Source organism: Maniola jurtina, chromosome 16 (genome assembly GCF_905333055.1).
Source record: "Maniola jurtina chromosome 16, ilManJurt1.1, whole genome shotgun sequence".
NCBI classification, from domain to species: domain Eukaryota; kingdom Metazoa; phylum Arthropoda; class Insecta; order Lepidoptera; family Nymphalidae; genus Maniola; species Maniola jurtina.
This window is the reverse complement of record NC_060044.1, coordinates 11,540,808-11,567,115: the sequence shown is the minus strand read 5'-3', so window position 1 is coordinate 11,567,115 and position 26,308 is coordinate 11,540,808. Positions and strand designations below refer to the sequence as shown.

Sequence of the window (26,308 nt, the reverse complement as noted above, 5' to 3'; positions counted from 1 at the left end):
TAACTCATTTAATTTTCACTATGTGTCGATATGCACTACCAAACAACTTGTATTATAGGTTACCTAATACCTACCGGTTCTTCTCAGTAGGATCTGGTTTGCGAATGGGTAGCAGAGCTTGCTGAATATGAAAATATTCTCTGAACTAGTTAGAATGTAATGAAGTTGAGATGGAAGTTGAGAGTCATTGCTACTGTTATGAAATTATCATAAGGTGTTTTGCTGCTGGTATCCTCTGCGACTTGCCTGAGATCGTTCGTCAACCTGGTTGGGGTCTCCCAATGCTGTGTTTTCCACGGTGCAGGGTCACCGATCCTAGTTTAATTCGATGACCATAAAAGAGCGGGTGTTATAAGTTTGACGTGTGTAACTGTGTATCTGTCTGTGGCATTGTAGCTCCTAAACGAATGAACCAATTTCAATTTAGTTTCTTTCGTTTGAAAGGTGGCTTGATCGAGAGTGTTCTTAGCTATAATCCAAGTAAACCAGGTCAGTAGTTTGAAAGATATCAGCTGTTTTCTAGTTACTGTAACCTTCACTTGTCGGGGGTGTTACAAATCTTTAATTAACACTTCGTTTAACGGTCAAAAGTGAGTACAAAGTCCCCAATTCACAAAGTAATATTTCATTAAAAACATTATGTAGTCAAAATACATCAAAAACATAAAAGTCATCTGCAACCAATTTATTAAAAAGCAAAAAAAGTTCATAAAAATTCAATATCAGGAGCGAAGTTTGCTCGAAAATGAAAATACTTTAAGCTTTTTACGTCGCGCTCCCTAAGCTTGCTGAATATGGAAATATTCCCTGACACGGTGAACCCGAATGTAATGAAGCCGGGACGGAAGTTAGGGGAATCAATTGGGTTACTGATATGGGTATTTTACATTGTTTTTTCCTGTTACCGCTTGTTCCTTTATCGAATCTGGTGACGCAATATTGCTGGTACAAATCTGGTGTTTTTTGTCTTCGCGGACTATTCGACAATAGTCAGGTAGATTTTATTATCTTTTTACCAATTCACTGGTATTCTCACTTGGCCCAAGAAGCTCAGCACTTGGCAAACCACTTGGCACTTTGCCGAGTGCCAGGTGCGGTCAATGGCAAATGGCAACCGTCTTACCCCTGCAATTGTGGACAAAAACTAAGTAAGTAGTACACGTTGATTCTCCGAACTTCACGAATGCACTTGGCGAACTATGTAGAATTTAGGCTACTTAGTGTAAATACAAGCGGCCAGCATTGGACACTAAATAGCTTGATGACTAATTTTGGTTTTCAACCAAAACTGGTTGGTTTGGTTTACACATCAAAGGATCCCAACAGAGTTTCGGCACTCGCCGAACGTTTTAGGTCAATGTGAATTGAAGGCTTTATACAAACTGATAATCAGGTTGAAAATCTCAATATTGTTTGGACGGGAAAAATAGAAATGTCCATTGGTCCCAAATTCGAATCTCCACCTTTGGTTGTTAGACGATGTACCCACTCAGCTCTAATTTCACACTTAATTAAGTAAGGGAGGAAGAGGAAAAATAAAAAAAAACACCATTGTACTTACAATAATTTATTACACAATTTTGCAGAGTAAACAACATCAAGGTCATTAATCAATCCAAAGTAGGCAAACGAAAAAGTCAAGCTTTATGCATTGTAAAATACGTAATACTTGCTGGCCACAAAGTAAACATTCAGGTAAACAAATCACTCGATAGATGCGTTTAGGATTCCCTGTGTTAACTTGTTAAGACGACGGGGGATGAACGTGGAACACGAGGAGCAAATACTCCATGCATGCAGTCCAATATTTACCCCAACAGCTTCGACGAGCGGGAAATGTACTGGATAAATAGGATTTGTAGTGACTGTCTCTGTGACTACAAACTACACATTAGCTCAGGAAAAAAGACGGATTGAATTCTGCGAATTTACGACGACAATTGATAGGTAAATCTAATCAATCCATCCGTAAAGTGTTCGTAAGTTATTTAAAGCTTAGAAGCTATCTATTGATAAATCTAATCGATCCATCCGTAAAGTGTCGATAAGTTATTTAAAGCTTAGAAGCTAAGTAATTATTACTATACTCGAGGAAATCTTCAAAAAATAGACTGGGACCCAAAGGACAAAAGTAAGATAGAAAGTGTCTTCTATGCTTCTTAAGTAACTTGGTAAATTATTTCTGCACAATTGTCATAGCTAAAGAGAAGTAAGACCATGTAGAGCTGACTACCTGCAATAAATAGATGAGTTAGATGAAAAAGTTATAGAGACTACTAAAAGAGACATTTCAGTAGGTACCTACTGAATGTCTACTTAATAGGTACCTATTAAGTAGACATCAGAGTTCAGGTGTTCGCACATTACACAGACTTTACGTCGACTCCACTCCAACTCAACTCATAATAAAGGACGAAAATGTGAGCTTTATAGCATGTTTCTAACCCCCCGTCCACACTGCCCTACTCGCGCAAAATCGCGACACCACCGCACTAGGTCGCTTGCCTTTGTAACGCGATGTACGTCGAAACTGTGGCAGCGTGCGCGCTATTTGCATACTTACCGACAAAATAGAGAACGATGGGCATGAACAAGGAAAATGCGAGTAACGGCAACATTACGTATCTACCTCCGTTCCTCACTTCTTCCCATGCCACACGGGCAGTGTGTGGACGGGGGGTTACTATTAAATCCTGTGAAATAAAACACAAAAAATGTTTTTACCTATGTCCCTTATAGACTTTGAAATCATCTAATCGGTAAGTCCCAAACCGATTTAATTAGAAAGGCAATAATGCGAAGATGGTTTAAGACAAGAAATTATTTATGTAGTTGTAACACACGCAAGATATTGCGTGGATCTCTTATACACTTCGATGTTGAAAATTCCACCATAAAGAACACGATATAAAGCTTACCCCCCTATAATACGTCATAGCAAAAAATCTACCATTCCATATTTTACTGTGAATCAAGTCGGAGTAGAGTCTGTGTAATGTGCGAAGACCTTTGACCTTACCTTAGTAAAAGTGTTGAGAGATATCGGTGCATAATTCAAAGATGTCACATGGCAGGGATGTTGAGCTCTGTGGTTAGAAATTAGAAAAAAGTTAATTATCTTAAGTAGGTACATCACTATCCTTATCATAAACGTGAAAGTGAAAGTGTGTTGTTTGTTGGTTTGTCCTTCAATCACGCTGCAACAAAGCAACTTCGAAAGAACTTGTAAAAGTCTAATTAAAAAAAAAAAAAAAAAAAAAAAAAAAAACTGATCGACGCGTTCGGTGATTTTTGCATGGGCATACCTAAAGACTTGGAGAGTCATAGGATACTTTTTAGCCCAGAAAATCATAGAGTTCCCGCGGGATATTAAAGACTGAAATCCACGTGGACGAAGTCGCGGCCATCAGCTAGTATTATTTATAAGTACATATTATTTTGACAGCTGACATTCATGAACTATCATCATCATCATCATCATTGTAAAAAATCGCTTGAGGTCCACAGTATTTTTTTTTTCTTTAAATCTGGCTTTACTCTGATTAGCCAATGTCAAGTTTGTGATATTTTCAAGTTATTGAATTTATACAAGTATGGACTCCGTCTGCGCCGGCGCCCGCCGACATACGCGCGGCGCCCCTTTAGAGCGCTTCCCAGTCAGTTCCACCACCAAAAAACACCAACTAACACAAAAACCAGCCACTCTTAACAAAAAAAAAACACTCCAAACAAGCACAGCACGCGCGCCAGCAAACGCCATCACAGACGAAGTCCACAGTATTTATTACACAGGTCTCATGTAGAGACTTCCGCGGAAGAAGGTGGCATGTGGAAACCGCTGGATTCCAGCGGCTCCCTGCGATTCGTTTGATGACGTCTATACACCTTCATCAAACAGTAATTATTAGTTTGCTCACCTCATGATGACTAATGCAATGGTCTTTTGGTAGTGTGTACCTCCCTTGTACCATGGGTTCTCATACGCAGATTCTGCTATTGCCGCACTCTACAATTTTAAACTATGATCACTAACTTATATGGCGGAGCGCAGCGCAGAATATGCCCGGGAAGCTTTCTAATAAGATCTGCACTGCGCTCCGCCATATGTGCGCCGGCCCTTAGAGTCAGATAGAGATTTGTTAGCCTGTAAATATACGTAAGTATGTATAAGCTGGCTCAAATTTATTTTTTTGTTGGAGTATGCCTGACTATGCCTGTCCGGGCGTTATATTCATGGATCTCCGATCTGTTCACACGAAGTGGCGTTATCGTTAAGCTGCTTAAATGTTAATTTGTTAGCCTGCTTGTGTATTGAACCTACGTGGTTCAATACAAGTACGTACGCGTACAAGTTGAGCAGACTCCAACTAAAACTCCACGTTATCGCACGCCACCGAAAACAATAATTATACCCTCTTTACCTGGGCGCCTGGTTTACGTTACATCTTTTTTCCGCGCACACGCAAATTGTGGAACCAATTTCTTTTGACGGTGTTAACACCCGATTTTAACATAGAGTTGTTCAGCGGCCGACGGACCAACAAGTAACTGAAGAGCCTTGCAGTGCATTGGCGGTTTTGCTTTGGTGCAGCTTTAGATTCAAGTGCTCAGGCGATCCACCTACTGGCTATTTATACAAAAAAAAAATCCGCGACTTTATTTGTAATATTATAATATCAAGCAGATTTCCCATGATAAGTGATGATTTCCTTCACTGAAAATCCAGAATATACAATAAAGATTTTGACAGCTCACCTCCTCTTTCAGCATTTCGCCGTAGTAGCAGACAATGTAAACCAAAGCCAGAACGGTCAGCAAACTCGTTATATGGGTGATCCTATCCATAACATCGTGAGATACCTTCGAACAAACAAAGTAACATAAAATAAAATTATTGTAATAAAAATATATGTGCCAGCTTAGTGCGAGATCTCACCAATTCCACACCTGATCACTGAAACACATCAGTTTAAAAAAAAAGACCTTAATTACGCTTATTGTACGCTTGAATCATATCAACTTTAATACTAACTAATACTTAAGTTAGTACACAGGTAAGACTGGAGTAAAGAGATAATTTGTAATGGAATAGAAAAAATCCATACCATCTCAACCAACCCAGAAAGGTAGCAACGTTACTCTTTTGGATAGCCAGGCTGATATGCTAACCAAATTCCCATCCAGCTTTCTGGTCTCCAGTAAATAGACTTAATGAAAAATAATGAATTGTTATTTGCATGAATTTCGAAACATTTTGCTTACCGATATACTAATGGCGAAAAAACACAGTATGACAGCAAAGAAGCACAAATCGATGAAAACCATTTGATTGAAAATGTAATTCAATAACTCCGCCAGTCTAAAAAAATAGCAATTTCAAAAGGCATTGAATACACAACAGGGAAAGATTAGTATTATTCCACAAATCCGATCAGCTCTCGTTTGCTAGGGACTTTGAAGTTTAAACGCATATAATTCAATTTACTATGCCAAAACCCTAGGAGATTGAGTGATATCACACTTCACACCAATATTATAAAGGAGAAAGTTTGTATGTGTGTGTGTGTGTATGTTTGTTACTCCTTCACGCAAAAACTACTGGACGGATTGGGCTGAAATTTAGAATGGACATAGATTATACTCTGGATTAGCACATAGGCTACTTTTTATTCCGGGAAATCAAAGAGTTCCCACGGGAATTTTAAAAAACCTACATCCACGCGAACGAAGTCGCGGGTATCAGCTAGTCCATTATAAAATTAAATCCATCGCGCTGCGTCGTGATCAAAGGTCCTTTGAAAAAGGAACCGGGACGGGCATACTCCACCGAACTTTGTAAGTTGAAAAGCTTTTCGGATGATGATCGGCAAACTTCGTTTCGAAGAAGGCACGCGATGATGATGATCTCCACCGAACCAGTATGACTTGCCAAGGTCTGATCAAAATTGATCCAGGGGCTTTGAAGATTAGACCGAACAAATAAGAAGACCAAGTATTTGAATCAAAATTTAGGTATGCCCGCGACTTCATTCGCGTGGATGTAGGTTTTTAAAATTCCCGTGGGAACTCTTTGATTTTCCGGGATAAAAAGTAGCCTATGTGCTAATCCAGGATATTATCTATCTATATTCTGAATTTCAGCCAAATCCGTCCAGTGGTTTTTGCGTGAAGGAGTAACAAACACACACACACACACACACACACACACCCACACACATACAAACCTTCGCCTTTATAATATTAGTGTGATTTTCTTACTTGATTAGTTCTTGGTGATTTTTGACCATGGATTCAATTCTCATATTTTTGCTCACATATTTCGTCTCCTGTGTAATTATGTTTTTATTGGCCGTCGGTATAGCATTTTTTATGTCTTCTCGTAAAAGAGCAAATTCCGTACTAAGTTGCAAGCACAAAGTTATGGACAAACATTGTGCACCGAGGTAGTAGTCCGTCAAGTGAACAACTTCAAACATACCAATAAAATATTATTAGAAGCGAATTTACTACCTACTTAAATAATATAAATATTAGGATAAGGTATATATAATTTAGAATCATGAAAAAAGATATGCGTAAGTAATTATTCTGCTAAACATTAGGCAAAAGTGTTGGTGTACATGCCGACAGTTTGTTCTGGTCATCACTTTTTGTAAGAGGTAGGTGGCAGAGGTACCTATGAAAATAATCTAGGAAATATTAATTTTTTTAAATTTCTTAGATTAGATAGGTAAAAAAGAGAAAAATGCGCTTTTCCGCTCAAGAAAAAAAGATAAACACCTAAATTGTGATGTCTATAGTCTATTCCACCATATTTGCGTTACACTTGTTGTTGCGAACCTGTCTTTCTTGCACCTACTGAAAAATGCACGTCAGACGACTCTTGCGCCGTCTGTTACAGCCGCGAGTCAGATAAAAAAAGTAGGTATAAATAAAACAGAACTTACAGCTGTAACATTGGAAAAAGTAAACCACTAGGTATCGCCCCCAATTCCTGACGGGATCAAACGGATACACATATCCGAATGGCAGTATAAATTCAAAGTCCTGCTGACGAATTTTCCCGACCACGGTATAAATCAGCTGAGGACCTAGATTTAGAACCACTGAAGCCCTGCTTGCCCAGTAAAAAACTGAAACACAGAATACTACTTACATCTCTATTTACAATTAACTGCACAGATCTCTGTGCAGTTGTAATATGCCTTCACTGTAACTTAAGTAAGCAAGTAATTAAGTACGTGATACTGGCTATCCATCAACCCGTCGCCGGCTCACTACTGAGAACGGATCTCCTCACAGGATGAGAAGGGTTTTACATAAATCTACCTAATATTATCATCAGCGTTTTTGGCGAATTTTGTGTTTTAATAAGACTTACAGTAGGTACTTAGTTGGACTATTATTTACAATTATAACATCTAAAATCTAAATTATTAAAATAATGAACCTAAAACTAAAAGCCTTAAAAATATAATATAATAACTAAAATAAGTAATTAACCTAATAAAGTACTTAATCCACTTTCATTTTCGCCGAGCTTCCCCACGGACCCAATTTTTATCATTGATAACCTAAGATTCCAAACTCCGTAACCCAATCAAGACCCAAAATTTTATCTGAAAAAAGCACACTCGCCTCATTACCCCATTCATATACCTAGCATTCAGTAACTAATGGAAAAGGCTACGACCCTCAACATTGAGGAATATTAAACAGAGACCGCATATTCTAATTTACACACAATGATTTTGCTCAGATTACCTTTCAGATATAAGATATTTACCTTTCAGACCAACGTTCATCTGCTTTAGACGTCGGTTTTTCTGCTTCGTTTGGATATTATTCAAATTTTCCGTTTTCCACATCCTAGCTAGACCCCTAATCAGGTTTTCGATTTCCTTCTTCTTTGGAAACAGAACCGTTGCTTTTAATACACCTAGAAATATAACTAAGTAGTAATTTATCAACACTTGTTAAGTATATTGGGTAACTACTAACAATGTAGTTAAATAAATTAGAATCATAAAATTAGTATTTGTATTTTTAACCCCCGACCCAAAAAGAGGGGTGTTATAAGCTTGACGTGTGTATCTGTGTATCTGTCTGTGGCATCGTAGCTCCTAAATTAATAAACCGATGTTAATTTAGTTTTTTTTGTTTGAAAGGTGGCTTGATCGAGAGTGTTCTTAGCTAAGTAAATCGGTTCAGCCGTTTGAAAGTTATCAGCTCTTTTCTAGTAAACTTTACTTGTCGGGGGTGTTATAAATTTTTAATTTACACTTGTTGTACCTATGTTTATGAAGACTTCTTTAAACAAAAAGAAACACATTAGTATTTTAAGTTGTGATAAAGTCACGGATTACCTATATACTTACATTGTATTTGTTTTAAAAGTAGTAGCAAGTGTTTAGCAGTATTTTCTAAAGGTCTATAATAGTTCACCAACGCCTATTTTGAACTATCTCTTGGAGGGCATGGAAAGATATGAGAAAAAGGTGACTAGGAAGGTGAAATCTAAAGCGCCCGGCCACACAGGCCACGTAATATGCGTCGCGAGCGTAGACGTAGCACGTACCATTGCGTTGTAATGTATGGCACTGTATGAGACATGGCATACCGCTTGCGTGGCGTGAACGTTCGTGTAGACGTAATTGCGTGCAAGTTATATGTGCGGATTCATGCGCGTCACTATGCGCGTGTCACGTGTACGTGCTTGGTGTGAATCGGCTTTAAACTTACTTTGGAGCGCTATCAAGCAAGAAGTTGCCATGAATGCGATATCAGCAATATTCATCTGCGACCCGAAAACGCTGAACAAGTACATCCACATAGAGATTAGGTTCAAAAATGCAAGCACGGTCTTAATAATGAAGCGCCAGTATTTCTGCCAAAAGGGCACGTCGTTATCGAAATATCCAATTTTACATTTCCTTAAATAATTGAAAGAGACGAAGAAAGGCCTGGTGAATTCGGTAGGAAAATCTTTCATTCCGTCCATTTTTTCTATCGCGATATTTGTTTGCTCGTTTCGAAGCGAAACAGCGTGTCCTTTTATTTGAGTCCTTATTATTTTATGTAACCGTTTTGGAGATCCGTTTAGTTCGTGGAAGGAACAGTTTTTTTTTTAAATTTATGGACTATCGCATGACTGTAATCAGATCTGCTGGCAAGTGATTATGAAGCCTAAGATGGAGTGATTGTCTAGAAGATGCCAATTCAATCTTGATTAGAAGGTACCTATATTAAAAGTGAAGGGGTAAACTGATGCCGGTAGAGCGTTCCATGTCCTAGCGGTTCGAATTAGAAACGAGGAGGCAAATCGCTTCGTACATGTCCGTGGTATTTCGAGTACCTACGGGAGCAGACCTTGACGATATCTTACGATAAGATAATAGAAAGGTGAAGGAGGACCCAGGTCAAAAAGTTTTTTCGTAAATTATTGTTTTACCTAAATCTTGTGTTTCATCGTCTTCTTTTTTCGCTCCTCTTGACTATTGTGGTTTGGCTGTCATTTCATCTTATTATAATGCCCCGTCTTTTGCCAAACGTAAGGCGTGGTTCAGTGCGACGCGGACGCGGACGCGGACGCGGACGGACGGTAAAATGTATGAAACCTCAACAGCGCGTTCAGAGCGACGCGGAGCTGTCCGCGTCGCGGAGTTGTTGAGGTTTCATACATTTTACCGTCCGTCCGTCCGCGTCCGCGTCCGCGTCCGCGTCCGCGTCGCACTGAAAAGGCCCTTAAGTTGTGCTACGTTGAACGTCCATTCGTTAAAAAAAACTTAAAAATCAGATATCGAAACAAAAGTTATTGTATTTATAATTTTCAAATAAATAATACATCCAAGTCGTAAAATTTTGAAAGTACTTTTAATGACATCCATGCAAGTATTTGAAACGAACGTGAAAAAGTTTCACTTCTTCCACATGCATGCACCGGATACAAGCAACCATTTTTAACTACGTATCTCCCTGAGGCATTGGTAAGCGCTTTGATCTATTGATGTGAGGTTTCTGATTACAAACCAAGAGGTGTAATTCTGAAGTTAACTAATTAGTCAACGGCTTTAACGTAGTGGTAGGCTAAAACCATGGCTAATTACCAACACCCGCAAAGCTATAAGTAAATGGCTAATATTTGTACGGAACCTCGTTGCTCCTCTCTAATATTTTATTTCATACGTGGTTTTAATAAAAAATACATGAATGCTTATATAAAAATCAGTCTACCGCCGTTTTGTGTGTGTTATTTTCACGCCGTTTTTCATCATCGCAAATTACAAACCGATAGAGCCTTTGTGAATAGCAAATGAACAGATTAACTGGGTGTGTCCTTTTTTATTAACCCCCGACCCAAAAAGAGGGGTGTTATAAGTTTGACGTGTGTATCTGTGTATCTGTGTATCTGTGTATCTGTGTATCTGTGTATCTGTCTGTGGCCTCGTAGCGCCTAAACGAATGAACCGATTTTAATTTAGTTTTTTTTGTTTGAAAGGTGGCTTGATCGAGAGTGTTCTTAGCTATAATCCAAAAAAATTGGTTCAGCCGTTTGGAAGTTATCAGCTCTTTTCTGGTTTTCTTATTACTTTTATCCCAGGACCACCAAAGGTTACGTATTTTCTGACACAGGAAATATGTACGATTGAGTAGTGTTAGTAAGTACTAAGAAAGCATGCCTAGCCTACGTGCTAGCTTGCTTAGACGGACAATTTTCAGGTATCTGATAATCAAGGTACATAAAAACATTACTTACCTCACGTAAATTCGCCAAACTGATTTTTACATATATTTTAGGCAATATCCTTAAAAATATGTCGCCAATACTCCCAGACACTTCCCGCGTCGGCCGTATTGCTTTGCAGACGCTTTAAAGCTCCCAAAATAAGTAATTACTTAACTGCACGTAAATTCTGATGCTCCATTTTTATATATGTCCACCAGACAACTATTTCAAAACCTTTTACAAGAAGACAGACCGATCCAGAGGGCCAATCATCCCCTAAATTCAATTTTAATGCCTCTGTGGGTTTGAGCGCGAGGGCATCATTATCTACGCGCATGAGACTGAGTAAGACATGTATTAGGATATATTGACTTCTCTCTCACTCTCTTATAGTTTACTTATCTCAATTAATTATTAATATTAAAAAAAATCTGCTAAAAATTAAAAAAAATTGGAGAATTTACGTGAGGTAAGTAATGTTTTTATGTACCTTGATTACCTGATACCTGAAAATTGGTCGTCTAAGCAAGCTAGCAGGTCTGTAGGCATGCGTTCTTAGTACATAGTAACACTACTCAATCGTCCACATTTCGTTCGTCAGAAAATACGTGACGGCTGGTGGCCCTGGGATCTTTCACTATTGTAACAGAGGTTCATAATATTATGTCAATTGGCAAATGTCAAGTTGTCAAGATGGACGTTGCCTGGATACATAATTATTTATTTGAAAATAATGTTTTGGAAAACTCCGATACTTTGGATCGTAGGCGCGGAGTTTCTAATTTATAAAATATTATAATCACAGTTAAACGAGAAAACATCAATTCAATTATAATATCCAACAGTCAACCAAAGGCCACGAACAATCAACCCAAACCCAAACCATAGTCAATCTATTTTTAGGGTTCAGTAGGTATCTGTAGAAAAAAAAAGATGTTGTAGGTAGCCTCGACTGTTGCAGTCGCGTAGGTGTGCATGGCACCATTAAATATCGTAGGAGGCGATGACCCTCCGCGCGGCTGAGGTTCCCGCATCGTAGTCGCTTTGTCGCGCAGGTTTGGATGATGCATTAGGCGCACCTTCTTTTTATTTTATCTGCTTGAACTCAGCTTATTTACTTTGACAAAATACGTTTAAAATTCATCATCATCAGGATCAACCCATCGCCGGCTCACTACTGAGCACAAGTCTCCTTTCAGAATGAGAAGCTACCACACTGGCCAAGCACGTATTGGCACACCTCACGCACCTTTGAGGGAGCATTATGGCCAAGTCTCAAGCATGCAGGTTTCCTGACGGTGTTTTCCTTCACCACTTCGTTGTCTGTCTGTATGTCATCTTTCAAGAGAATCAAAACTTATAAATTGGGTACTTCCCGTTTACGTAGAATCATGAAAGGCAGGTAGCAATATCTTATAGCCCAAGCACTCTACTCCTGTGGATAAGTAAAGAGAAAAATCCGACAACTGAATTGTCATTACATAAAAAAAAACTTGTACGGAACTCTTCATGTGTGAGGCAGACTCGCACTTGACCGGTTTTTGAAAGTTATGTCAAATAAAAATTTGACATGCAATAACAAACAAAATGAAATACAAGCCACTTTATTCCTTACTAGCTGTGCCCGCGACTTCGTTCGCGTGGAATAGTGACTTTTCGCGCTTTATATAGCCACGGACGCTCAGGCGCGAGGCGCCGTGATTCTTTAAATTGACATAACTTTTTTATTTATGAACCGATTGACATGAAATAAACACTAAATCCTAAGTGAAGCTTACTACAATATATTAGTGAAAACCGTATCTAAATCGAATAAGCCGTTTCTGAGATTAGCGTGCACAAACACACAGACAAACAGACAAACAGACAAAAAAAAAATTAATTACAATTTCGGGTTCGGCATCGATATAATAACAACCCCTGCTACTTTTTTTTTATATATTTCCATTGTACAGACACCACTTTTCTACAATTTTATTATATGTATAGATTTCATCGGGTGAAAGTCGATTTCAATTTAATCGTAGGTGTACCTTGAAAAGCGAACTATTATACGACTACGTAAAATGGGTACATTTTTAAAGCAACGACATGTATTTATTAAGAGACTAGCTGTGCCCGCGACTTCGTTCGCGTGGAATAGTGACTTTTCGCGCTTTATATAGCCACGGACGCTCAGGCGCGAGGCGCCGTGATTCTTTAAATTGACATAACTTTTTTATTTATGAACCGATTGACATGAAATAAACACTAAATCCTAAGTGAAGCTTACTACAATATATTAGTGAAAACCGTGTCTAAATCGAATAAGCCGTTTCTGAGATTAGCGTGCACAAACACACAGACAAACAGACAAACAGACAAACAGACAAAAAAATAATTAATTACAATTTCGGGTTCGGCATCGATATAATAACAACCCCTGCTACTTTTTTTTTATATATTTCCATTGTACAAACACCACTTTTCTACAATTTTATTATATGTATAGATTAATAACAGATATTTCGTTTTGGTCGTGTTAAACTATGTGAGTCATTCAGATAATTCTTGATTTAGTGATGTTCGGTCAAAAATATTTCATGGAACGTATAATTAACATAACATTGATGTTACTTTTGAAGAGATATTAGCTGCCTTATTGGATTTATATTATTATAGAAATTGGGTTTTAGAATGGCACAAAAAAACGGTAATTTATGAATAAAGTTTAAAAAGCGTGAAATAAAAATTAAATTAAAAATTTAAAAAACCCCCGACACATAAACCTCTAAAAAGTAAAAAATAATAGGTAAATATGTATGGGCCCTTTAAGAATAGTATAAATAGTAAAGTTTTATCCAAGCGTTCGTTGCGTCGGGGGACCGCTAAAGACTATTCTTTCTACAACAGATGACTTTCATAGTTTATGATAGGTAGCGGTCCCCTGGCGCAACGAGCGCTTGGATAAAACTTTACTATTTATACTATTCTTAAAGGGCCCATACATATTTACCTATTATTTTTTACTTTTTAGAGGTTTATGTGTCGGGGGTTTTTTAAATTTTTAATTTAATTTTTATTTCACGCTTTTTAAACTTTATTCATGTACGATTTGATTTGAAAATGGAAAGGTATGAAAAAGTACAGTGAAAACAATATTGAAAGTGAAACATATTGTACTTACTGATGTTTTGTACAGGGTGCCAACGGGACCTTTCGTGTAAGAAGCCCCACAACTATTACTAGGTAAGCCTCTACTGTCCGTTTGTCTGTCCGTCAGCGGACTGTATCTCATGAACCGTAATAGGTACAGAGGTGAAAGTTCCCATGGGATTCTTAAAGACCTTAGATCCACTTAACCGATTTGTATGTTTGGTAGCGAGGTAGCTTGCGTCCATGTAATTGACATAGGCAACTTTTTATCCCGGAAAATCAAACAGCTCCCACGGGATCTTTAAAAACCTAAGTCCACGCCGACAAAGTCGCGGGCAGCCTCTAGTAAAGAATAATTTTTATCTATCTACATTTTATACAAGTGTAAATTAAAAATTTATAACACCCCGACAAGTGAAGGTTACAGTAACTAGAAAAGAGCTGATAACTTTCAAACGGCTGAACCGATTTTCTTGGATTATAGCTAAGAACACTCTCGATCAAGTCGCCTTTCAAACCAAAAAAAAACTAAATTAAAATCGGTTCATTAGTTTAGGAGCTACGATGCCACAGAGAGATACACGGATACACAGATACACACGTTAAACTTAACACCCCCCTTTTTGGGTTGGGGGTTAAAAATGATACTAGAATCATTTTCCACTATCCCTTTTACTCGTTTCTCCTTTGTTTCCGTACTTCATCCGAAAAAATGCAGATGCTGACACAAACATCACGAGAGGTATTTTTTCGCCTCTTTACCCTTTATGCCTTGACCCCTTTCAGCGTTTACCCTTATTTTGTTTATACGTTAAGCTTTTTCCTCATGCCTTCAACTTTATCTGGGCAAATCACAATTTTTCTTGTTTGCTGGAACAAAGAACTATTTATTTAGGTCACCGTGAAAGTTTTATGCCTATCAACACAAACAAAAAGGGAATTTTTATACCCATAAACGGTTCCGGATGAGAATCATAACATATTATTTCTTTCAATGTAACTATAAGTACTTACATTTAAATATATTGTAACGCCCGCCTTTTATTTAGTACAGGAGCTTTGTTTTTGAAGAAATAAGAAATAAAACGTTATGTGCCTACTAAATGATGCTCGCGATTTCCTCGGCGTAGGGGTAGTTTTTTTTTTAATCCCGCGGAAACTCTTTGATTTTCCGGAATAAAAGCTAAAAAGTCCCATATATTAGTCTTCAGGATGCAAGCTAAGCTAAGTATCTTTAATTCAAATAGATTATCTCCACGTTTTCATCCACATAAGTTTAAGTTTTTTCAAAAAAAAAAATTGGTATTCTGGGACAAAAAGTAACCTTAGTAGGCACGTCTTACTCGTAGGTATGTCCGTCCCCAAGGCGTAAGCTTAAGTACCCTGTACCAAAGGTCAAAATTGGTACAGATTACGAACAAATGGGCTGTGAAAACGTTGCAGATAGACAGACATACCCACTTTCGCTTTTATAATAGTAGTTAGATTAGTATGAATAATAAAGGGCTTCCTCAAAAAAAATGCAAACAGCTTCCATGACTTATAAAATAAAGTTCATATCATACAGTTGAGTGTTTTGACTACGTATACCTAAGCTACTTATAAGCAGTACCTATGCATACATTTTTATTAGTAAAGGGCCTTTGTATATAATTTTTAAATAATAAAATATCCGCGTGATGGATGCTGGTACGCCGACCGTATCTCTCTTTATTTTATTACCGACCTTTCAAGTACACTCAGTAGTCTGTATCGGCGAGGAAATTTCAACGAGAATTTTCCCGTCTGTTTACTTTACTTTCAACTTAATTAAAGCTTTTTTTATTATTTTATTTTTACTTACAAAACGAGAATTGCATAAAAGCTCCCGCAATAAAGCATTTTTCGCTTATTTGATTGAATGTTAAAGCGGTCTCTCTCTTGTCCCATCCGTAATTGTTACGTCTTCATTTTTTTTTAATCTCTGAAAGATAAAGCTTATCCTCAAGTTTTTTACGATTACGCAATCATAATAATAACTAACTTAATAAATTAATAGAATTAAGGCACAAACACACTAACACAGTGGAGTTTTCAAAAAAGTTTCCCTCCACTCTGCCGTTGTGCCTAGCGCCTAAGATGAAACTCGACCAATGCTCACATGTCACAAATGCTATCGTTGTCATGTCAGTATACTAACTAACTAACAGTTAAAAGATCAGAGAGGGGGGGAGGGGGGTAAAGAATCATCTTATTCCTGCTACACATGTGAACTGAACACTGAAGCACATTAGTGCCCATTGCCGTAACTTTGTTTTTTGATAACAAAAAACCGGCCAAGTGCAAGTCAGACTCATGCACTGAGGGTTCCGTACTCGGGTAATTTTTCCAATATTTTGCACGATAAATCAAAAACTATTATGTAACCACAAATTCGCGGTTTTCAGATTTATTCCTGTATTTGTGCTATAAGACCTAACTACCTGCCAAATTTTATGATTCTGGGACAACGGGAAGGTAACTAGGAAATAGGGATAGTTTAGGGATTCTAGGAAACGGGACCCTATAGGTTTCTTGACAGACAACAAAGTGATCCTATAAGGGTTCCGTTTTTCCTTTTGAGGTACTGTAAGCGCCCTCTAGTTACTTAAGTTATTATTATATATTTAATTACGCTATCATACATACACACACACAAACACTCACGCACACATAAAATTCCATCCTATTACCCGCTCCTACACCCCGCACCTGTCAGTTACCTTTGAACCGGCGTTTACGCACGTCGAGTCTGAAACCCGCTAACTGCGTGACGCCCGCTGTACAAACGCCACGCGCCGCTTGTGTAAAAAACTCATATAACGCTAAATTAATCACGCAAAAACCCGCTATTAAACTGTAAAAACGCTACGCTAAGTACATAAGTTAAAATCACATAAACTTTAAAATTAAGTGAAGTGTTCTGCGAATCTGTGCTTCGAAGAAACTATCCACGGAATACGAGAAAGATAAGACTCCAAACCACCGGTGACCTATCCTGCCTAAATCCAGGTATTTATCCTACAGGTACGGAACCCTAAAAATCGGTCAAGAGCGAGTCGGACTCGCACAACGAAATTTCCATACCATCGTATAACTTATAATAATAATACTTAAATCAAATTTTTTATTTGCATAGCGGCCATTTAGAAACTTACCATCTTGGTTTTTCACTATTTTTTGTTATAGAAACACACAACTCTGAAAATTTCAACTCTCTACCTATTACGGTTCATGAGATACCACCCGCTGACAGACAGATGGACGGACTGCGGAATCTTAGTAATAGGGTCTCATTCCCACCGTTCAGTACGGAACCCTAAAAAAGGAAAGGATTCCTGGTTAGCCTGCTAAAATAGAGGTAAGTTTTATTTTCTCCCACATTGGGCATCGAGTAGGTATCAGGCAGCGCCAGTGAGCCGGCTTTTACATCCATTAGCAGAGAGCTTTCAGGCGAGCTGTAAACACTGCTACATTATTACCTGCCCAAATCGGACACGGCCGCCCAAATACAATTGTTGGAAGTTGGAACACGAATAGATACCTACAATCGCCTTACAGAGTTGTCCTAGAATAGCAAATCGGATCATGAATTGATGAAGTCTTTTCTAACTTAACAAGTTATTTACGAGTATGTGCCGATTTTCTATGGCTAAGCCGTAAAAAGGAACCAGAAAAACACTTTTGTTTTCGCATTTATAATCTTGAGCGAGAAGGGGTTGGCCATAATTATACTGACCAAGTGCCAGACTTCACACACCTTTGAGAACATTATGGAGAACTCTCAGGCATGCAGGTTTCCTCGAGATCTTTTTTTTCACCGTAAGGGACATGAGACGGGTCTGCCCGCGAAATTCAAATTTAATTTGGTTTTTCGCAATTTGTAAACTAATACCACAACGTAGGCTTATGGTATTTTAATTGCGCCAATGGCAGTATCATCCTCACAGGTTTATATAAAAATCTTTACTTGAAAGGGTCCAGTTTAAAAAATTAGCTCTAGTATCGACTAATTCGTGAGTTATACTCGATACTAGAGCTAATTTCTAGACTGTCACCGCTTCATTATTTAATATGGCTTCAATATGCATAGCATGGATTCGAAAAATGTACGGTGAATACAATATGCCCTTAGTTTCCTGAATAAAAATCTCAATTCTTAAAGCTCAACAAATGTAAGAAACTAACTTGGCTTTGATGTAATAATTTCATTGCATTTCAATTCATTGCTGATTGCAATTGCATTACGCAATTACCACCACAGGAAGTATTGAACAAACCAATACTCAATTTGAGCGTAAGTGGATCTGTTTGTGACAAGCTCTATTAAGTTTGCCTCGCGTTTAACAATCAATTTCATTCATATTTTTCACATTCAGCTTTTCCTCAAGAGTCATGATTGCTTAGTAATCCGAGAGCTTTGATATTCGAAAGCGTGGTAGTGAGTTTGGAATCAGAGGTCTTACTCTTGCACCCCAGTACCACCAAAGTCTGACAACTAAATTTTGATTATCTCAATGTATTGATGTCCATAGTCTATCATAAATATGTATCACTATATCACTATATGCCTAGCTTTCTTTTATACTTCAACACCTTCAAGTTTCGGCTGAGTTTGTTGTCGGTTTTTTTTTCAGACCTGGGCGCGTTTGGAACCCTTGTAGCTTTAGTTTTGAGTTTACGTAATTAATTATCATAACTATATTATCATCTTACAAATCTAACAATTCTGACTACCAAAAGGAGTACAATAGTACTTACTTTGTTCAATCATACTCATACCATGACCTTCATTTGAAAAGAGAAACCGCCGATTTTCTTGCTGGTTCCAAAGGGAATATTCTTGGTAGCAATGAACCAGTGGTAGATTCTTTTGACGAATCAAAAGGATTTGTAAATATGTATTTAAACAAAAAATATTTCTATTTCATAATCCTGCAACCTGAGCCGGTTCAACGCGACGTCGCGGGACGTCTCAGTCGCGTCCGATAGCCGGGATCCTGATTCCTGAGATGTTGGGTTTTTTTTGTTATCCTGGCAGTACTAATGAGCTACACATACCAGCTTTTGTGCGCGATGCATTTCATTTCAGGAAGCGAAAAGAAAAAAAAGCTCAGCTAGTAACTGCAGGTATATAACTGTGAATACTTGATATAAATTGAGCACATACATCTTTAGAAAACTCTCTGGAAGTGCACACGGAGTCTGGAGAAGGATTAATGTGGCACATGCTACGTTCACTTTGCGAACTAAGTTATTATGGCGTAAAAAATTTAGTATACTTTCTTAGTTCCCGAAAAGTGAATAAATTGGATAGTGATATGATATACTTATATAATTTTAACGGTGAAGTTTGATTTGTCGGTGAAGCAAAAACAGGTCACCTGCATGCCTCAGATTTCTCCATAATGTTCTCCAAAGTGTACCTGAGTTTATCAATTCACCCTTGACCAGCGGCAACATAGTATGGCCTAAACCTTCTCATTCTAAGAGGAGACTCGTTCTCAGTAGTGAGCCGGCGATGGGTTGATGATGAGAATGGTGAAGCATGTTCAAGCAAAAGTTCCCAATTAAAAACCGGGTATTATTAAAGTGAATAGGCATCTAGGTAAACGCGTTCCATCTTAGGCCACATCATCACTTTCCATAGGGTGTAATTGTGATTAAGCTCCTGCCTTTAATGAACTAAAAAAAAAACTAAAATATAAAAGGAATGTTTTTCCCGTGTATTGCAGACTTAATTCAATTTCAGCCTTAGGTACCTACTCCCTCAGAGACCCTTGATTAGTCTGAAACGCTTCCTGAGGCACTTCAGGCCGCAGAGGGCTAGATGACACGCCTCCCGCTCCGCCTAGAAACTTACGAGTAATATTTACATAGAGCAACCAAAATGTTTTCACGCTTTACTAACTAACCAACACAAAAAAAAAAAAACCACCAAAATACCTACTTGGAATATCTAAAACTCCGAATCGAAGAATTACTTTGTGGATGAATACCACTGAATACCTAAGAGGTAGTATAAAGGTCCCAACGCACTTGATCTGTGCAGAGCGGCGAGACGCAGCGTGGTAGGTATAGTAAGTACTTAAGTAAGTATAGTTTATAGATTTTGTATGGAGCAAGGCACTGCCACGTCGCGTTTCGTCGCGCAGCGCAGGTCAATAATTATGCGTTTGAATTTTTGGACCTTAAAGGCTGATTCACAATTGCGTACAATATGTGACACTGCGTAGTGACTCGCGTAAACCCCTAACACACTGGGTTATACGCATACGTATTTTTTTGTACATAATACTTAGTATTTGTTACAAACTGATAATGTAAATTACATTTTCTTTTTTTTTGAGATTTTTACTATTTCAGCTAAGTAACAGCTCTCTGTATTTCTCAACACGCCCTTAGAAAACTGCATTATGTCTAGACGCCACGCGTGATGATTCATTTAACAATTTCGGAGGCATTGGCATTTGAAAAATCCCGAAACCTGTTGGGTAACTCAATTATAATTAGGTACGTACCTAATGATAAACCATCTACATTCTAATTTTTTTCGCTGAGTAGTCTCTCCGTCAATCACATTATCACACTTCACATTATTACACTAATTATCACACTAATATTATAAAGGCGAAAGTTTGTGTGTATGTATGTGTCTGTGTGTATGTTTGTTACTCCTTCATGCAAAAACTACCAGACGGTTTTGGCTGAAATTTAGAATGGAGATAGATAATATCCTAGATTAGCACATAGGCTACTTTTTATCCCGGAAAATCAAAGAGTTCCCACGGGATTTCGAAAAACCTAAATTCACGCGGGCGAAGTCGCGGGCATCGGCTAGTAATGTATAAAATATTGAGATCGCAAAAGGAACTCTCCTCTGCCCTCTGTGAAACCATCGAGGAAGTCATTCATGGTCCCCGCGATACAGACTACCTAGTGTGGAGACCACAAGCAAACGACATAGTTATAACTTTCTGAAAATAACGATATATTAAGCAACCAAAGTCAATGAAAATAGACACATTTAAAAAAAAAATATGATCTGTCTTTGGTTTTCCAGATTTCCCTAAAAATATGTACGACTAGCCGATGCCCGCGACTTCGCCCGCGTGGATTTAGGTTTTTCGAAATCCCGTGGGAACTCTTTGATTTTCCGGGATAAAAAGTAGCTTATGTGCTAATCCAGCATATTATCTATCTTCATTCCAAATTTCAGCCAAATCCGTCCAGTAATTTTTGCGTGAAGGTGTAACAAACATACACACACACATACAAAATTTCGCCTTTATAATATTAGTGTGATTAAAGGTACACGGGTTGATTTGTACCTACTGGCACCTACGTAAATTTTTGACACCGTGTAACTTTGAAACCGAATAGTTTACCGGGAAATATGGAAAACCACACACATTGATCATTCTTTATCCTAGAACGTTTCTACATTGAGTTCGATTGGTTGGTATTCAAATGAGAGCTAAACTTCGTTTGTTTGGAATGTACTACGAATAAATAAGTATTCAATGGACGCAAAAAAAATGTTTATTAGATTCTCCCTTCGTACATTTCAGTAATATCTGATGTATGGCATGATAAATAGGTAGGTATAATATCAGTTTAACAACCGACAACGTGTATAATAAAACTTTTTGATAAGCGAATCCTTTTACTACTTCGACGGACATTACGTTTTATGTTTCTCATACGGAAATCATTTTATTTATTTATTTATTTATTTAGAACTCTTTATTGCACAAGTTACATAAGGACGACTGTCCAGAGCTGGTAGAGAAAGTAGAAATCCTTTTGGTTGTGGAATGGTTTAATTAGGTACTGATTTACATGAATATTACATATTATAATTAGAGATACGTCCGTTTCGCACCGATGGTAGGTAACGAAGGCTTCGATTGTAGTCTGCATTCTGTATATGGTGTTATTTGACTCTCTCGGCACGTTTCGCTGATGATGGAAGTCGTCCAGCGTAACACCTCCCCCATTGGATGCGCAATTATTCGGTGATGCTGAAAGTGAAGCCGAATATTGCGGCATACTGGTAGTATTAAAGAAGTTCTTGATTCATGGAGTAATGGTTGAGTTGCTCTCTCTGAGGGTTTCATCTATCTCCTGTAACAGCATGATTTTAGTAGATGTGTTCTCCGGATAAGTTGGTTCTTCAGTTAGTGATATCTTCTGCTCGCATAATTTTGAAGACCTGACCTTCGGGCATTCAGCCTCTATGTAAATGAAAGCCTTAGAATTGGTTGATATAAGAATGTGCAGGTGGTACTATAGTATTACGTTACTTGAAATAAGCTAAACTGATAAAATACGCTAAATGTAACCAGATACCTTAGGACTATGATGGCTCAGTTCTGTAATTGATGCGTTGCGCTTTTCTAATTAAAAAGCATTAATTGGATAAAATAATATACTTATAGTGTACTTGTATCAGTAGGATGAAATTCGATCGTGGGAATGTCGCGAGGACTTGGAAGTTAGATTAGATACCTAACTGCTAAATTAAAATGTAATATGAAAATTCATTTTATTTGAGCCTTTTTAAATCGGGATTTTGGAAAGGGTTTTTTCCGGTTTTTTCTCGAAGTATATATGTATATAGCTTGGTTGTGAGTAATTGAACTTTGGATAGGAATTTCGGGATTTTTGGGTAAGTTAGTGCAAGTGGTGTCAGTATGAAAAGAATTTTTGACTGTTGATTTTGAAAATTTAACAGATTTTGAATTTTTAGAGCGATTAACGCGTACTGGTATAGTTTCTTTCAAGTGATCGTCTGCAGTAGGCTTTACTTTCTTAACAACCGTAAAATCGTATTCTGCTAATTTTAAGTTCCACCGCGTAATACGGGGACTCGTGTCTTTTAAATTCGATAAATCAGGAAAATCGGAAATGATTTTGAACTTTCTGCTGAAAAGATATGACCTAAAGTACTTAGTGGCCCAGACCACTGCCAGAAAGTCTTTTTCTGTTTTGGAATATTTAATCTCGCTATCATTTAAGGTACGGGATGCATATGCAATAGGTATATCGGTGCCAATAGGGCCTTGGGACAATATTGCATTTAAAGTCATATGAGAGGCAAAGGTTGTCAAGTTAAATTCCTGTTTAAAATCGGGATAAGCTAGAACTGGGATACTTTTTACAAGAATTTTACAATTTTCGAAAGAATTAATGAAATCTGTATCATGATTAAGTTTTGCTCCTTTTTTCAAGCAAGATGTTAAAGGCTTGGTCACCTTTGCAAAGTCTGGTATAAATCTTCTGTAAAAGCCAAGGATACTTAAAAATTCTTTAATTTCTTTGCGACTGTTAGGTAATGGAAAATTTAAAACATGTGAAATATAATCTGGGTTCGCTTGTATGCCATGCGGAGAATAGATATGGCACAGAGGCGTTTCGTGTTTAAAGAATTCCGATTCATCTATTTTAATTTTAAAATTCGAACACCTTAATCTTTCTAAAATAGCACGGAAATTCATTATATGTTCCTGTAACGATGTAGAGAAAACTAAAATTTTACCTAAGTAAGCTATGGAATTTGGCAGACTTTGAAGATTATTGTCAGTAAAATTTTGAAAAGTCTCATTATCTAAATTAAGACCTAGGGTACTAAAGTACAAGCACCTTCCTAATTTGTCTAAAACGTCGGTTAAATTTGAAATCGGATACGATTTTTCCATCGTACAGAAGTTAACTTGTCGAAATTTTTGAGTTAAATTCTCATTTTTTAAATAAAATACATCGGAATATTCTTTGGCTAAATTAATTAAATTAGTAGCCTCTTCTTCATTTAACTGATCTATGGGCAAACGTGATAATATGAACTCGTAATTCTGCTTATCGTCAGCAGCGGTGTCAATTTCATTTTCACACCGGGTCGACATGTTTTCTTGGGAGTTATAATATTGGTCAGATTTATAATAATTTACAGGAATTTTGGTTTCTGGAACTTCCAGTAGATTTAATTCCACCTGTGGGCAATTTTGTTGAACAGGGTAAGGTTGACATGGGATATAAGTACTTGATGGGTATTGAGGTTCTGAAGGAACGTGTTTTTGGGACATTGAATATCTTCTTGATCTAGAAGGGAATTTCGTGTCACTGTTATAATTACGCTGTGAATAAAAAGAATAAGGTCTACGAGTATGCTTATGATAATTTTGGAAAAATTTAGTTCTATTCTGCAGATGTATTATATTTAATTCTTCTTTGGCAAATGCGAGAGCAGTCTGTAATGTGGGGGGTCTCATACACCTTACTCTTGACCCTAAAGGTTCTCTTAAACCTTTTAAGAAGGTTTTAAGAGCAAATTTTTGGTAAAGCGTTCTTTTTACATCGACAGTAGTTTTGACAGTTTCGTGTAGCTCTACGTAAGTAATAAGTGTGCAAAGTAAATTTTGAACCTTTTCGTAAAAGATTTGTACTGTATCAGGACCTTGAATTAAATATGATAAGTCTGTAAGTAAAGCTATTTCGTCTCGGTAATCGGAAAAACTGTTAATTAATGTAGCTTTAATTTTATTCCAATCATCGGAAATTCCATTGGTTGATATGGTTCTTGCTGCAGATCCAGTAATTTTATTAAGAATACCACTAATCAAGGAGAGGTTTGAAAGGTCATACTCTTGAGCGGGATTTAAAAATGAGCGTACTAATTCGTCGGCTAAATTTATAAATCTAGTTAGTGTGTGAGAATTTCCATCAAAATTCGGTAAAAACTTAAGGGACTTATTTATTCTATCTAACAGTTCTACTTGACTAAGTTCCGGCATATTTTTTTTTATAAATATAACTAAGTAAAAATTATCTATCGAATAATTAATTAACAAAAATTCATCAAATTAAAATAGTACTGTAATTAAACTACGCGGGTGAGCAAAGATCGTAATATATTATAGTACCCTGCGCAAAAGTTAATATAACAACCAATAAAAAGGATTTCATGTACTTACAAAACCCAAGTCGCTGGCGAGCTTCGATCCATCGATTTCCAGTATGACTCGAAGTCTTCAGCGGCAGCTCCTATGACAGTAGCTCCTGGTAGGTTCTCTAGTCCTGACAAGGAAGTTGAAGGCGTTGACCTGATTTTTAGGCGATGCACCACGACGACCTTGAACATCCAGGACTATATCCTTTAAGACTGCGCCAGTTACATAAGGACGACTGTCCAGAGCTGGTAGAGAAAGTAGAAATCCTTTTGGTTGTGGAATGGTTTAATTAGGTACTGATTTACATGAATATTACATATTATAATTAGAGATACGTCCGTTTCGCACCGATGGTAGGTAACGAAGGCTTCGATTGTAGTCTGCATTCTGTATATGGTGTTATTTGACTCTCTCGGCACGTTTCGCTGATGATGGAAGTCGTCCAGCGTAACACACACACAAACATATACATAATATATGATATACAGAACACACAGAACTATACATGAGGGTGCAAAAGGGTGCAAAGGCTTTCATTTGATATTTGTAAACAAAAAATCGGCCAAGTGCGAGTCAGACTCGCGCACTAAGGGTTCTGTACCTACTCGGGTATTTTTTCCAACATTTTGCACGATAAATCGAAAACTGTTACACATAAAAATAAATAATAATCTGTTATAGAATGTACTGGTAAAGCCCTTTCATAATATGATACCACACTTGGTATAGTTATCTCACTCCATTCACACCATTCATTTATTCATATCATACATTCATTGATTCAATCTTTGTCCCGTGAAATACCTTTACGTGCATCCTTCAGTTATATTGCACAGAGAAGACTTATTCCCTAAATCCCTAAAAGCTATCGGTAGGTATTCTAGGAATAGGAAATAGGAATACTGCCTACACAAATTCATGACAGCAAACGCCGTTTAACACTGGCCCGTATAATCACGTCTTATCTCGACTCCACAGATATTCTTGCATGTAAATAAACTCCCAACTGTTTATTTGAATGTTTGGAGTTTATACCCAAAGAGTTCGTGGAAAATTGGGCCGTGGAAGAGGTAAAATACAGAATTTTACAGTTTGGAACCAGTTTGTCTTAGGATCTTTTGAAAATTCCATCCCCACAAGATTATGACAAATACGTAACACCTGAGCGAAATAGGGGTGGGTCAATTTACAGCTAGTGTTAAACAAAGTTATAAGATTCAGAAATATATTTCAGAGTATTATTTTACCCCAAATAGACGCCTAGAACCAATATTATAATTCCCTCACTTTAGGGGTCGTCAAAACGTATATCCACGTGTATAAAAAGCCATCCGATACAATCAATGCGGCTTTACTTATCTAGTTTACCATTATTTACGGGTGTCCCGGACAGCGAGCATCCGTTTGACAATCAACCGTAAAATCCGGACTTATCTCGACAGAGCGTATTCCCCCGGCATTAATTAAGCATCCTGGTATT

The 26,308-nt window shown here is 37.5% G+C and overlaps 2 protein-coding genes across 2 annotated transcripts; both read right to left on the bottom strand.

The window, feature by feature from the left end:
- Positions 1 to 1,681: 1,681 nt before the first annotated feature.
- LOC123873461 (odorant receptor 4-like) lies at positions 1,682 to 9,001 on the bottom strand. The gene is made up of 9 exons (XM_045918305.1): positions 8,743 to 9,001; positions 7,787 to 7,939; positions 6,948 to 7,133; positions 6,259 to 6,466; positions 5,263 to 5,359; positions 4,756 to 4,860; positions 3,918 to 4,006; positions 3,020 to 3,086; positions 1,682 to 2,233 (listed from the first exon to the last, which is right to left on the bottom strand). Exons 1-9 carry the CDS (start codon positions 8,999 to 9,001, stop codon positions 2,177 to 2,179), a joined length of 1,221 nt encoding a protein of 406 aa, XP_045774261.1. The 3' UTR covers positions 1,682 to 2,176.
- Positions 9,002 to 9,240: 239 nt separating this feature from the next.
- LOC123873296 lies at positions 9,241 to 25,276 on the bottom strand. The gene is made up of 2 exons (XM_045918094.1): positions 23,635 to 25,276; positions 9,241 to 9,252 (listed from the first exon to the last, which is right to left on the bottom strand). Exons 1-2 carry the CDS (start codon positions 24,670 to 24,672, stop codon positions 9,241 to 9,243), a joined length of 1,050 nt encoding a protein of 349 aa, XP_045774050.1. The 5' UTR covers positions 24,673 to 25,276.
- Between the last annotated feature and the right edge of the window lie 1,032 nt (positions 25,277 to 26,308).